Source organism: Cryptomeria japonica, chromosome 1, assembly GCF_030272615.1.
Source record: "Cryptomeria japonica chromosome 1, Sugi_1.0, whole genome shotgun sequence".
Taxonomy (NCBI): domain Eukaryota; kingdom Viridiplantae; phylum Streptophyta; class Pinopsida; order Cupressales; family Cupressaceae; genus Cryptomeria; species Cryptomeria japonica.
The window spans coordinates 367,617,257-367,631,644 of record NC_081405.1 but is presented as its reverse complement, the minus strand read 5'-3'; the positions used below and the strand labels follow the sequence as shown (position 1 = coordinate 367,631,644).

The window sequence follows — 14,388 nt, the reverse complement described above, 5'->3', positions numbered from 1 at the left end:
AAACATCTCGTTTGCTGCCCAGGTGCACATTCCAGTGCTCAGAAGGAGCAGCAGATTCATTTGGCAAAATTATTCATTGATTATTAGCTTGTTTTGTCGTGTTAAATTGTTCTTGTTACTGATTTAGGAATTACATTATGATCTCACATCATCAGCATTCAAATTTTGTTCAATAGTATCAGCCCCATTCAGAACATTTTGGATACAGCGTCTGAGGATTGCTAATCCTTCCTCTAGTTTGTTTAAACAATTTATAATGGTCCGCTGATTGTCTTTTACCCCTTGCAGATTTTTGCATCAGCCTGAGTTGGCCTAGTGGTGGAGAACTTGTGCTCTTGAAAGAGAGGTCACAAGTTCAAATCCCACAAGGGGGTAAGGTATGTACGCCTCGTTTGTAGTGCAGTTAGGTACCTCCCGCAAGGAGTACGAGGTAGTCCCATACTGCTCTAACCCATCTGTAGACCCATACATAGATGGCTGGCATCGTGAACTATAAAAACCCCTTTCCTTTTCCTTTTTAAAGCAGCCTATGATTTTCTTAAATAAGATCATGATAAATATGCTGAAGTTCAATGACACATATCAACCCATTATGGGTTTTGTTAATGTTGGCTTTGCCAAATTTATAGTGGTCTGTCAGGGGAATTTTAATTGGCTTGCTGGAGCTGGTTCTTAGCGAAGAGTGGGAAAAGGGCACTCGTTATGGGATGTCAGGTCATAGGACTTCGACTAATAGTCAGCCTTCATTGATTGAGGATGGAAAAAAGTGGAAGCAGGTTCCACAATGAAAGGGCTAGGAATCTTGGAAGAGGTTTGTGGAGAAGATAGAGATAAAGGGTTATCAGATCATGGTGTTAAAACCCCTTAAGGGCTGCCTAACCAAGGAGCTGAACTTGTTAGATATGGGAGTAAATGCATAACAGGGCATTGTTGTATTATAGCTTACCCTTATATGTTGCACTATCATTGTTGCTCTTGGTATCTTACGTAGTAGCCACAATTCAAATACAGATATTGTCTTCCTTAATCTTCTCATCCAAGATGACAATTGCCTTGCCCTCATTCTCAAGATGTTGGGTATTCATAGCACCATAGCTCATTGTGGAAATATTTCAAATTTCATGTAATTTAAAATGTTCCCTGTTTTTTAATAGTTGTCCCTTGCAATCCCCTAAAAAAAGTGCTCCCAAAAAATCTCTACTGGAAACAAGTCCCCCTATCCCCTTCCATCCTTGTTCCAGAAACTTAGTGGAATATAGTGCATAACCGATTAGTTGATGCCAAAATGCATTAGTATTCCAAATTCGATGTGCCTACCGATTAAATCCTCAAAATACATTCCTCGACTTAATTTCCAATTCCTCATATCATCTTGTCCAAACCCATGTGTGCAATTTATCTATATCACTATATACCACAGACTAAACACGCACACCCAATTCTTCAATCCCCATGCCTTTGGATTGCAAAAGAAATGCAAATGTGCATGCCCTAAACTAAAATTCATCATTCCTCAATCACCGTAACCTTATCCCATGGAAAACCAACACCTCTAGCCTCAACCTACATACCTTGAGCTCTAACCCATATACACAAGCCCCAAGCTTTGCAACTTCGGCCCACATATCCAATTCCTCAATTTACTCGGTTCAAATCAACGTAAACGATTCTTCAATCCCTATAAGCATCAAATCCCATGTGCTTTGCCAATTTGCATCACTTAAACTCAAATGCCCAATTTCCCAATCCCCATCCCACATAACAATTCCTCAACTCCCATGTCTCTAATCCACAATTAATAATCAAGCCTTCCTTACTTCAACCCACAAAACCAATTTCTACAATACATAGCGTAGTTTACATTGTTACATTCTAAATTGTCAGTTGCGGCGGGAATGAGTCCTCTCTATCATCAATTCCCAAATTTTTAGCCAATCTTGAACAACCCACATATCTAGATCTCAAGACCTCGTTCTCTCGCCGAAATAACCAATTTCTTGATCTCGGATACTTTCAGTGCACCTACAAAATTCTCAATTCCCTTTGTCCAAAATTACATTCTGATTTTCTCAATTGATTGCAGAATTCGCGAATCCTCCACATCCATAAGACATAACTTAATCCTATTTTTTCAAATTTATTCTTCGTCCATTCTCAATGCCAAGTGCCAACCTCAAACTCAACTCATTTAATTAAAGTTATGGTAGTCTCTAAACTTTGTTCTTTTGCAATTCCCGTTACCTCAACCTTCAGGCCCACAAAAATTTGATTAAATTCACGACGGTTTCTAAGCTTTACTTGTCTGCCGTCCAAATTCCCGCAACCCCCGGGCCCGTTCGATTTTGTCTGACTTATCATACTTTCTAAATTTTATTCTACTTATAAAAAAATACAGTAGCATTGAAAGTACCTGTTCTACCACCGGCTCCAGTGACCAGCACAGTCATAGCTGAATCTGCCATTGACGCTACTGTTACACCTAGTTTCAAAGCTCTGCAACACCTTTGTCTGCAGGGCAAGGTGAAGCCTACTACTGAAGAAGATCTTAAAGACCCAAAACAACAATTTGAAGTGCTCGAGAGGTTTAAGAACGATTTTTTTCTGCTCAAGCAATGATGCCTCCTATAGCAGTGTCGAGAAATAAATGGAGTGTGTATACTGTATTCTGATGAGAAGTGTTGACGAGTAGAGATAGGCAATGGAAGTATCATTGTCCCCATTATTATAGTGATGAAGAAGCCTCCAATTAATTGGAAGATGCTTCTAGATGCTCGTGTAGGACTTAGTATGGTTTAAATTTCAACGAACATTCAGGATGCTCCAATGAACCATCAGTACAGAGCAGTTTAATTCGAATTACATGTATGTGAAAGGCCTTATCCATGACATTCATGGAAAACGAGGAGATGGCTAACATCTCACAAGAGATTTCATGGTTAAGACCATCGCCACGGTCTACTTATTTAAAGTATGGCTTCCAACATGAGCATACCCACATACTTAAAATATCTACGCTGGCCACAATTGGAATGGGGAAATTTTGCATAGAGAAGCATATCAGCCATCGTTATAGCTAATTTAATTTTGTGTATTTATAAATTTTAAATAGTGTATTGGATTTTTACAATTTTTTATTGTTTTCGTATGTCACATTTAATTAGTGTGTGTTAATATGTGGTACATAGGGGAAGAGTACCAATAGATAACATTGTTTCAATAACCGTCACCTTATTGCCATGTTCACCCCTAAAACATAAAAACAAAAATTGTCAATTGATAAAAATAAAAATATCAGTAAATATTTATTTTAGCATCAATACATGTTCACAAATGAATTAGTAGTTGACAATAAATAAATAAAAAAACTACTCGTACATTTCTTATTTTAGTACAAAACAACTTGCACAAATAATAAACATTTTTATTTTTTAAAAAACTTAATGTTTACATTTGTCATTTTATGCAAGTGGCTAAAAAGTACAATGTACTCCAATTACAATTACATATGAACAGTTATTGGTGCATTACATGACATAAAACAATCAACTTTAGACTTCTTAGACACTCAAGTGTACATTCTTCCAAATATCACTTCACAGCTTCATGCATTTAATGGATTTGCATTTAGTACCTACATTTGCAACAACTAGTGTAAGGCTCCCCAATATCCAAGAATTTGCATAAAATCAAATTTAAAAAATCAAGTTTCATTCAAAGCATAGAAGAAAACTTAACAATTCGAAGCAATGGAGGACTGCATATTTAATATGACATGACCGACTATTTGCCACAAAAATTCAAATTTGAAAATAGCTAGCTACCACAATCGAATGCATTGCACATTCGTATTATATTGTAAGACAGAATTTTTTGTGTCACTTTCATTACAATCCAATTCATTGCATATTCCTGAGCTCTGCAAATACCCTCTGCACATTCTTTATTTAATGGTGCACATTCAGGTTGGTACACACAGAATAACTAAATTCCTTATGCAGTCAACGCTAAATGCTATAAATCTTTCAATTGAAATTATATTGTTTTCAATAAACCAGCATTTCTTTCAATATAGTCACTGTAAATAATATTAAGAGCCATATTGGATGTCCAATGATGGTTTAGCTCCCTCGTAGCTACATTATGCTTTGTTTATTGATGATTTATTTGTATGAGGTTTACAGTTTCATTTCAATGCTCTCTTACAGTTTAATAATGTTGAAATCCTCACAAAGAATGGCAAAACAATTGAATATCTCTTCATTTTCTTCGAAACCCCTTCATTATTTATCATTTCATTTTTTGGGTACGTTGTTAAATGGTGTCTCTCTATTTATAATGTCAAAATCATTACAGAGAATGCAAAAAAATTGATTATTGTTCATAATTATTCGAAACCTCTTCATTATTTATCATTACAATAATGTGTATGTTTGATACTATTACTTGCAGTGACTATATACTGGCTATAAGGTTGTTGTCCACATATATATGTTGTTGGCATTTTGATGATGTTGTGATTGTCATTGATGGACACGCACTTGCTTTGTGTACACCTTCTTGATGTATGAGTTATGCTCAACAGGTATTTGTTCCAACCGGTATTATGTATTATAGTTTTTAGACTTTCGGTGTTTTGCAGAAGATGTTTACCGATCACAAACTGACTGAAGACCTCAAGCGGTATGAAGACCTCAAGCGGTTCGAGAATCTCAAGCGGTATGAAGGAACAAAGTGGTAGTAAACATTTTTCCAGTCTTCATTTTTTACAACCGATAATCGGTAAATTGTATGAACCGGTATTACTCTGTGATGAGTTACCAACCGGTATTTCTATGATGAGTTATCATCCACCGACACTTTGGCGGTGATTTTGTGTCGTGTTACCAAATGTGTCTAGATGCACTGAACCTAGGAACTTGTAATTTAATCCTATTGGATCGACATGAAATCAGACTCCTTTATAAGGACATCATGTCTAGGGTTTTAGATGATGATGAGGGTTTTGTATGTGCGATCATAGAAGAGAAGATTAGGTCTGTGTGAAGAGTAAGAGTGTGGAGTTATTGAAGACTGAAGTAATGTTGAAATGCATTAACAGTGAGCTATCAAGGATCTAACCAAGCATATTGTGCTAGTATCTAGATCACTCACTTGTTGATTACTCACATCTTCGACAAGTCTGAAACCCTTAACCGGGTAGGCCTAGCAAAGCTTTTGTAAATCCTCTAACAAGGTGGTTCACAATTGTGAATCTGAAATCCTCTCACAAGGTAGTCTTTAACAGAACTTTTCTCCTAACAGGATCTGTTCTGGTGAAGAACATTGTATGACCTTAACCGGTCTGGTTTCTATTCTCTATATAGTTACATGTGAGTTTCTGCTCACCGTGGTTTTTCCCATTTGGGTTTCCATGTCAAAACATCTTGTGTTATGGTGATTGTGCTCTTGTGGGTGAATGTTTTGTTTGCTATTTGGTTTGCATTTATCTTAACTGGTTTATTAGTGAATCTGTTCTATCGGTTATCTGCTAAACTGTTTGGAAGTTTGAGTTCAGTGTTTTTTGGTATACTAATTCACCCCCCCCCCCCTCTCTTAGTATTCATCAATTGGTATAAGAGCCAACCTTTCTATAAGTCTAACCACTTGGAAGGAGATATGGGGGAATACACTGTGAGGGAACTTACTCATCGTCTCACTCAGACTGAGAGAGCATATGATGAACTCAAAGTCAAGTATAAAGCCTCTCTGGCAAAAAGAAGAGAGCATGCTGAGAAACTAATGAAGCTTACTGAAAATAGTTCTTCTGATGAAATAGACATGGATGCCCTAGTTGAAGAAGTTGAAAAACTGAATGAATCTAATGCCAACCTGAGAAGGGAACTGGAAGGACTGACTATCAGAATGTGTCAAGATCTTGAGAACCGAAGGAAAGCTGAAGATCTGGTAAAAGACAAAGATCATGAGATCTCCAAGCTGAAGCAAGAAATCAGTGCCCTTACTGCTCATCTCCAAGAGAGTAAAGTGGAAAAAGAAGAAATGCAAGGTGAACTAAACATGGCTATTTCTAAGAATGCAACCTTGAAAGAATTTAATGCTGCTATTTCCAAAGAACTCACTGAGTCAAAGGAGATACTTGTCAAATTCAATTAGAGTATTGCTAAGCTAGAGCAAAAGCTTGAATCAACAAAACCGGTAAAGAATACCACTGGACTTGGTTTCTCCGATTATGAGGAAGGTGAGACCTCTGGAACAAAAGATGTAGCCTCAAAGAATCAACCAACATCAAAGGATAAAGGTAAGCAAAAGTTTAAATTTGTTTGCTTTAATTGTCTCAAGGAAGGACATACTGCTAATGTGTGTAGAAATAAGGCCTACAATAATTTTCCTTATTTTCTAAACAATAAGTCTAGATCCACTAGATTCAATGGAAACTGTTATGCATGCAACAAGTTTGGGCATAGAGCATTTGAATGCAGATCTATTTTGCACAACACTGGGAGATACCCTCCAAGGACTCAAGGAGTTATCACGGAACCCACAGTGAACCAAAATCCAAACCGGTATAATGCCTATGACCATCAGTCAGGTGGTGGTGGCTATCAAGCGGCAACTGGTTGGAGAGCAACCTGTTTGATCTGTCATGGTAGCGGTCACACTGCTGCAACATTCAGAAGGAAGAATGGTAGTATGAACAATGGACCATGGAGAACACCTGAAATGGTATGCTATCATTGCAACAAACTGGGACACACTGCCAAAACCTGCAGAATGAGAAAGAACCTATCAGATAATATACTGATCACTCCAGAAGGGAAGATTGATGTTGAAACTGTTCAAGCGGGAATGAATAAAACATGGAAAAAGAAACCTGAAGAAGTGTCACAAGATGAACCGGTTTCTGCACCTAGTGTGGAAGTCTCTGAACCAACAAACTAAGCTTCAGAAAAGCTTAGGGGGAGTATAGCGGTGAAATATTTGAACCCTCGGTTTATATCGGTAAAGACCTTAACCAGTATACATTACCTGTCAATCGGCAAATGATTTTGAAGCGGTAAAAGGCAAAATTAGGGTTTGTACCCTAGCGGTGGAGCATTTATTATGGTAGGTGAAAGATCGTTTAAAAAGGATTTTTGATGCCATTTTCACTTATTTGTTTTCGAGTGAAGAATTTTCAAGTGCAAAGCAATAAAGAGCAATTCATCAAGCGATTCAAAGTGAATTCAAAATCTTGCAGAAGAATCCAGAGATCCTTTTCAATCAATCAAGTGAAGAACACCAAAGCGGTAATCCAGCAACCAAAGTGATGTGTTGAGCGACATTGCAAAACCCTAAATTTCAAAGTGTGAAGGTATTTCTCAAAAAAATTGTTTATCATTTGATCATGGCTTCTGCATCATGCTCTAGTCCTAGTGCACCTGTAGACTCAGTGAATTTTATTCAAAAGAAGATGAAATAGAATGCCCTATCCTAGATACCCAGTGGAGTCATAGTTGAGGAAGATATTTCATCTTATATTGATTGTAAATTGAAGACCTAGGATCCCTAGTGATCCATTCTCAGCTAGGTCTATTATGTGGGGATGACAAGAAAATCAAACCGAAATATAGCATCCTAGAGAGGAAGAAACTACACAATGCAGTTTATTTTCTTGAAGAGTTCACGGAAGACCACATCTGCATCATCTTGAGCAGAGTACACAGTGATAAAATGTACCTCGAGCGGATGCATGATATCACACTAGAAGCAATTCATGTCATCACCAGTTTCTGTAACATTGGTGAGGTGTCAGCTTTAAGGAAGGTCATCAAGACTGAAATGACTAAGCTCATTGGTTCTCTAAGCGACCAACGAGGAATGATTGTCAACCCCATCAAATATGACTTGGTTAAGTATGTTTGCATGGTGATCGGCTACCGGGTTTTTTATGCCAGTAGAATAAACTTTGTCCCCGCTACTGCAGTGAATGCCGCCTACAGAATGATTCAGGAAGAAGCTTCTTTTGACTTATGTACCTATTTGCATAAACAACTTCTATTGAACTTGAAGTCCATCAAACAGGACAATGCTCTAAGTTACAGGTTTGGACAGCTTTTGATCAGCCTATTTTTCTACTTTCAAGGCTATTTTCTTGGAGTTGGTGATATTCAATGGTCTGCTGACCAACCGGTCACTAAGCAAATTAGGGAAAGTCTCCAAGCGGTAGGAACCGGATATCCTGAGGTTCTGAATAAATATTTTGATGAATTCAAGCAGAAAATGAGCCAAAGGATGAGGATTTCTAGAGATATTGTAAAGAAATATGAAGATGACATCTGCTTTATCATAAAGGTAGATGAATGCATAATGTAAGCAGTAGAGCCAAGAAAGGAAGTAGTAGAGCCTATGGGGTATGAAGTAATGTATGACATGTTGGATGGGTATGCCTCTACCCTGATTGCCTCACCTTTAGATGCAAAGAAAAAGTGAACCGACACCTACTTGGAAAGGGTAACATCGGTTGAAGATCCTACAGTGAAAAAGGGAAAGGCAGTGCCATTGGTATCGGCACCGGTTGCCTCAGCGAGCCCAAAAGTGACCAAGCGGTCACCTGCCAAGAAGAAATTGGAAGTTGCACCTGCTAAAGTATTTGAGAGGAAGTGGAAGACCAAAAATAACTCACCAGAGTCAAAGGATATCGAACCGGAAGTGCAGCCTAAGAAAACCAAGCAATCAAGCAAGAAGGCTAAATCTACTAGTAATGCACCTGCATTGTCAGCACCGGTAAATATAGACATCTCTTCTTATAAGCCTCTGACACATTGTCAAAGGACTTTAAAGAATATTAAGAGAAAGGTGCTTGATGACTTAAAAGAATATTTTGATGATTTTTCTGATAATGAGAAGGAAGAAGTAGAGCAGGAAATGATAAAATATCTGTGTGTAAATGACCGGTCGCCATCTGAAATTAGATCGATGACACCTGATTCTTTATACAATTCTTTGGACAATAAATGGCGCATTGCCATTGAGAAAGAACAAGAAATAAGGGAGAAAGTCTTTGCTCGGTACTTTCCCGATGCCTCCAACTCTGAATTGTTTGAGATAATGGACAAAAATAAAGGTCTCTTCTTCATGAGAAGAAGAAGACTCGGGTTGCTAGAAGGTGTAAATGTTATTGCAATTTCCAATTTAATGAACAAGTTATATGCAAGATGGTGTATTTAAGATTTTGGTATTATGACTATGACAATAATATTGTTGTCTTCAATATTGTAACAAGAATAGTAATAATATTGAAGATCTTTCTTTTGCTGCAAGTATGGAGGATGAACATGTATCGATTTCAATGTCATCCCCTTTCTTTTGAATGATGCATATATAGTAAGGTAGTCACGATCAAGTGGCACCTTGATCGGACATGTCTTTTAGACATGTCTGACCAAGATGTCACTTGGTCGTGACTCTTCCAAATGTCAACTGATCCATTCGGTGTCTATGATAACTAATCAGTGCCATTGTAAATGATAACAGATCAATATAAACACACCCTATAATGAATTAGTATCAAAGCAAACAAGCCCGATAACTAATTTGGGTCAATTCTAATATAACCCGATTATATATCGGTAATGTTTTGGACATGTATTTAATTGCAATTCGATAATGAAGAGGTTCGATATATAAATCATTCATATGAAATATATATCTGTATTACCGTCTTTCTTCATTTGATGTAAATAGATAGGTATACAGTTTTATCTAATCGATGCTACTTGAATCAACAGAAGGCAGAACCTCTGAAGTGGAGAAGGACACTCATCTACATGCCAAAGTCGTTGTCCAGTTACATCAAGTGTCTGAGGCCAACAAGAAGGCCGAACAAGAACCCGACCTATCCTCAGCCAAACCGGATGAGGTATTTGATGGTGAAGGAGAAAGAGTTATAGAACAGGTTGACACTATTGATGTTGATGCATTGGATGTTGAAGATGTCACTCCAGATGCAGAGAAGGAAAAGGCTGATAAGGAAAAAGCAGAGAAAGAGAAACAAGACAAGGAAAAAGCAGAAAAGGAGAAATTGGACAAGGAAAAGGCTGATAAGGAGAAAGCAGAGAAAGAGGTAGAGAAAAAGAAAGAGGAGGAGAAAAAGAAAGTGGAAGATAAGACGAAACAAGAAGAGAAGAGACAAGAAGAGGAAAAGAGGAAAGAAGAGGAGAAGAGAAAAGAAGAGGAGAAGAGGAAAGAAGAGGAGAAGAAGAAAGAAGAGGAGAAAAAGGAGGAAGAAGATAAGAAGAAGGAAGAACTGAAGAAGAAACAAGAAGAGGAACAAAAGAAGAAAGAAGAAAAAAAGAAAAGAGCAGCAGAGGAGAAGGAAGCAGAACAAGCCAAACAAGCGGAGACTCCCAAGGCAATCGGTGATCAAGCCAAACTGATTGACATCGCTAGTCCTATTGATCTTCAATCTGTAGATGAATCGGAGCTACTCCAAAGCATAAAGCTTGGACAAGAATGATTGAAAGCATTGAGGGGGAAGAAGGAGCAAGATGTTATTCAAACTGCAGTCGACACTCTTACCGGTTTGATTCACGATACTAACCTCCCTAGTACTGATTCCTCTCTGTCAAAGCTAAAACTTCTATGTACCATTGTAGAGGACCAGGTCCAATGCCTGGAAGAAGTTGCTAAAGAAAATGCAAAGAAGAAGCATGAAAAGGAACTCAACACTGCCTTAGTCAAGAAACTGAATGAGCTCTAGTCTCAACTTCAGAAACAACAGAAGGATATAAGTGTTGCTATGGATGAGGGAAAACTACTGTTGAGCAAAATCAGCCAACGCCATCTATTTTGCGATGATGTGCTCAAACAAAAAGATAAACTCCAATCATATTTGCAGGCATACATAAGCAACTTCAAGACACCATATGATTCCTTCACTACATATGGGCAAACAATTCATCGTTATCAGTTTCAATCTTCCAGGATAGAATTGGAGATCAGCAACCGGTCAAGAGATTTGCAAGAGCTTCAACTGGTCTTATTACCCAGACTGCAAATTCTTCAAAAGTGTTTTCTCAATCTGGAAGCCCTAACGGTAACTCAAGAGATGAGTACCATTGATGCCATGGAAGAACAGGTATCCCAGATGCATACAGAAAGTGAGGTTGCTACCTCATTACTTGAGTCATGGTCATTAGCCATGAAGACTTTTTTGCAGGATTTTAAATCTATTTTTGACAAGTTTCATTCCTTATTGTCATAAACATTTACTCAATTTTAATGATAATGAGAAACAGGGGTTATTTTGCAGTACTTTGTTATTGTTGGCAAAGGGGGAGTAGTATTTAAAATTTTGGTGAATGTTATGTATACTTTCATGTTACCACTTTAAGGGAGTAGTATACATTGTAATTTCTGCAAAAGGGATAGTGTATATGCTTAGGGGGAGTAATTTTGCATATGGCATATTTTTGTTGTAAAAACACTTAGATGTCAAAATTTTCCTAAGTGTTGCCATCAATGCCAAAGGGGGAGATTGTTGGCATTTTGATGATGTTGTGATTGTCATTGATGGACACACACTTGCTTTGTGTACACCTTCTTGATGTATGAGTTATGCTCAACCGGTATTTGTTCCAACTGGTATTATGTATTATAGTCTTTAGACTCGGTGTTTTGCAGAAGATGTTTACCGGTCACAAACTGACTGAAGACCTCAAGTGGTATGAAGACCTCAAGCGGTTCGAGAATCTCAAGCAGTATGAAGGAATAAAGCGATAGTTAACATTTTTCCAGTCTTCATTTTTGACAACCGGTAATCGGTAAATTGTATGAACTGATATTACTCTGTGATGAGTTATCATCCACCGACACTTTGGCGGTGATTTTGTGTCGTGTTACCAAATGTGTCTAGATGCACTGAACCTAGGAACTTGTAATTTAATCCTATTGGACAGACATGAAATCAAACTCCTTTATAAGGATACCATGTCTAGGGTTTTATATGATGATGAGGGTTTTGTATGTGCGATCATAGAAGAGAAGATTAGGTCTGTGTGAAGAGTAAGAGTGTGGATATATTGAAGACTGAAGTAATGCTAAAATGCATTAACAATGAGCTATCAAGGATCTAACCAAGCATACTATGCTAGTATCTAGATTACTCACTTGTTCATTACTCACATCTTCAACAAATCTGAAACCCTTAACCGGGTAGGCTTAGCAAAGCCTTTGTAAATCCTCTAACAAGGTGGTTCACAACTGTGAATCTGAAATCCTCTCACAAGGTAGTCTTTAACAGGACTTATCTCCTAACAGAGATCTAGATTCCTAACAAGATCTGTTCTGGTGAAGAACATTGTATGACCTTAACCGGTCTGACCTTAACCGGTTTGGTTTCTATTCTGTAGATAGTTACTTGTGAATTTCTGCTCACCGTGGTTTTTCCCATTTGGGTTTCCACATCAAAACATCTTGTGTTATGTTGATTGTGCTCTTGTGGGTAAATGCTTTGTTTGCTATTTGGTTTGCATTTATCTTAACCGGTTTATTAGTGAATCTGTTGTACTAGTTATCTGCTAAACTGTTTGGAAGTTTGAGTTCAATGTTTTTTGGTATACTAATTCACCCCCCCCCTCTTAGTATTCATCATATGTGTGTGTGTGTGTGTGTTATTGTCAACATATAACAACCTTCTCACATACATGTTATGGGCCACTTGGCACGAATTACCGTCAACTACATTGCCCTAAAAACTTTGGGAAATGAAGATTTTTTGAGGCATTTTCATTGTTTGATATGTCTTCAATTTGTTAATATACTTACTGTAAATAATATTATCAGGAATACAATATATTACTTCCAATAAATTTCATATGAGAAATACAACAACATCATTCAATCATTAGTTATTTGAGAAATGAATCTGCATCTTAATACTATATCAACAATATCCAGTTTTTAATCACATCACAGTTACATCTTTCACTCATGCATCTCATGCTTTTAGTTTCTCTCCTTGTTATATAATGTTTCAAGTTTTGTACCTATGTGTGTGTGTGTGTATACACACACACAACACCATTTTATTTTGTTGAAACATATTTAATGATGTAATTGTTCACTATCTAATAGAATATCGGCAATATCCAATTTTCAATCACATCACAATTACATACTTAACTCTTGCATGGTTGTTTTGAGTTCTCTAGCTATATGGTTATTGTCTATATTATCAAGCATAGAGAAATAGAGACACGGTACCATTTTTTTTTGTTCAAAGATGTTCAATGATGGATTTGTACTCATTGGTACCTATAGAAATTGATTTGTTTTTCATTGTATCTAAATGGCATTGAGGGTTTCATTTCAATGATATGTCTCTCTATATATATTTATATAGGCACACATAGTTGCATTTTATCATTGGTACCTTATCATTGCAGGTTCACTGAACATAATGGCACGAGGTAGAAAGGGAAATAGATGTGTTAGACGTCAAACAGTTAGAGTCACTCGTGGGGTGCACTTCCCTGATGAAGATAGTTTTGTCCAAAATGAAGACCTAGTGACTCCTATTGTAGATGATCATTCACCTAACAATGCAATTGATGTGGAAACTACTGTTGTACATGACCATTCTACTGTAGCTTGTAATCCTATTCCACAAACACCACAAGTGCAGGTGGCCTCAAAGGTTCCCAAACCAAAATGGAGCATATCTGACATGAAAGAAGCAATATCATGCATAGAAGACAAACACATGTCTCTTAGAGGAACATCAATCAAGTATGGTATCCCCATTGCCTCTTTGAGAGCATGGTTGATGGGAACCACAACCATGACTATGAGGGGTCCACGCACCATTTTATCAGTAGAGGAGGAGGATGAAGTTGTCCAATGGTGCAAAGACATGACTGAAATTGGTCACGGTCTCCAAATCAATCAACTTTAATCAACCGTTGCCCAAATTACCAAGAATAGGCCTAATCCTTTCAAAAATGCGATGCTAGGGAGGTCATGGTGGGCAATTTTTAGATGAAGACACCCTGACTTGACGATGAGAACAACAGAAGGAGTGGACTCCGATAGGGCTATTATGCTTCGACCTTGTATTGTTGTATCTTTCTATGACAACTTGGAGGTAATGTACAACCTCAGTCACTATGGTAGCAGTCAAATTTGGAATTGTGATGAGACTGGTGTGCAAGGTGGGAGGAATTTTGGAATGAGAGTGATAGCCAAATTGGGCCAGAGGTGTGTACCGCACCTAATCTCCAAGAGTAGAGAGTGGATTATTGTTTTGGCATGTGTTAGTGCATGTGGTTTCACCATTCCTGGATTTTATTTGTTCAAATCTAAGAGGCATATCCGAAACTACATTGCAAACTACGAGCCAGGAGCATGCATGGC

The 14,388-nt window shown here is 37.6% G+C and overlaps 1 protein-coding gene across 1 annotated transcript in view; it reads right to left on the bottom strand.

Moving 5' to 3' along the window:
• LOC131069110 (uncharacterized protein At5g02240) overlaps positions 1–2,970 on the bottom strand; it is a 116,217-nt gene extending 113,247 nt beyond the window's left edge. The window contains exon 1 of the mRNA XM_058004423.2: positions 2,411–2,970. Coding sequence (XP_057860406.2) covers positions 2,411–2,720 — 310 coding nt within the window. The 5' untranslated portion in view covers positions 2,721–2,970. The remainder of the gene's footprint in view (positions 1–2,410) is intronic.
• Between the last annotated feature and the right edge of the window lie 11,418 nt (positions 2,971–14,388).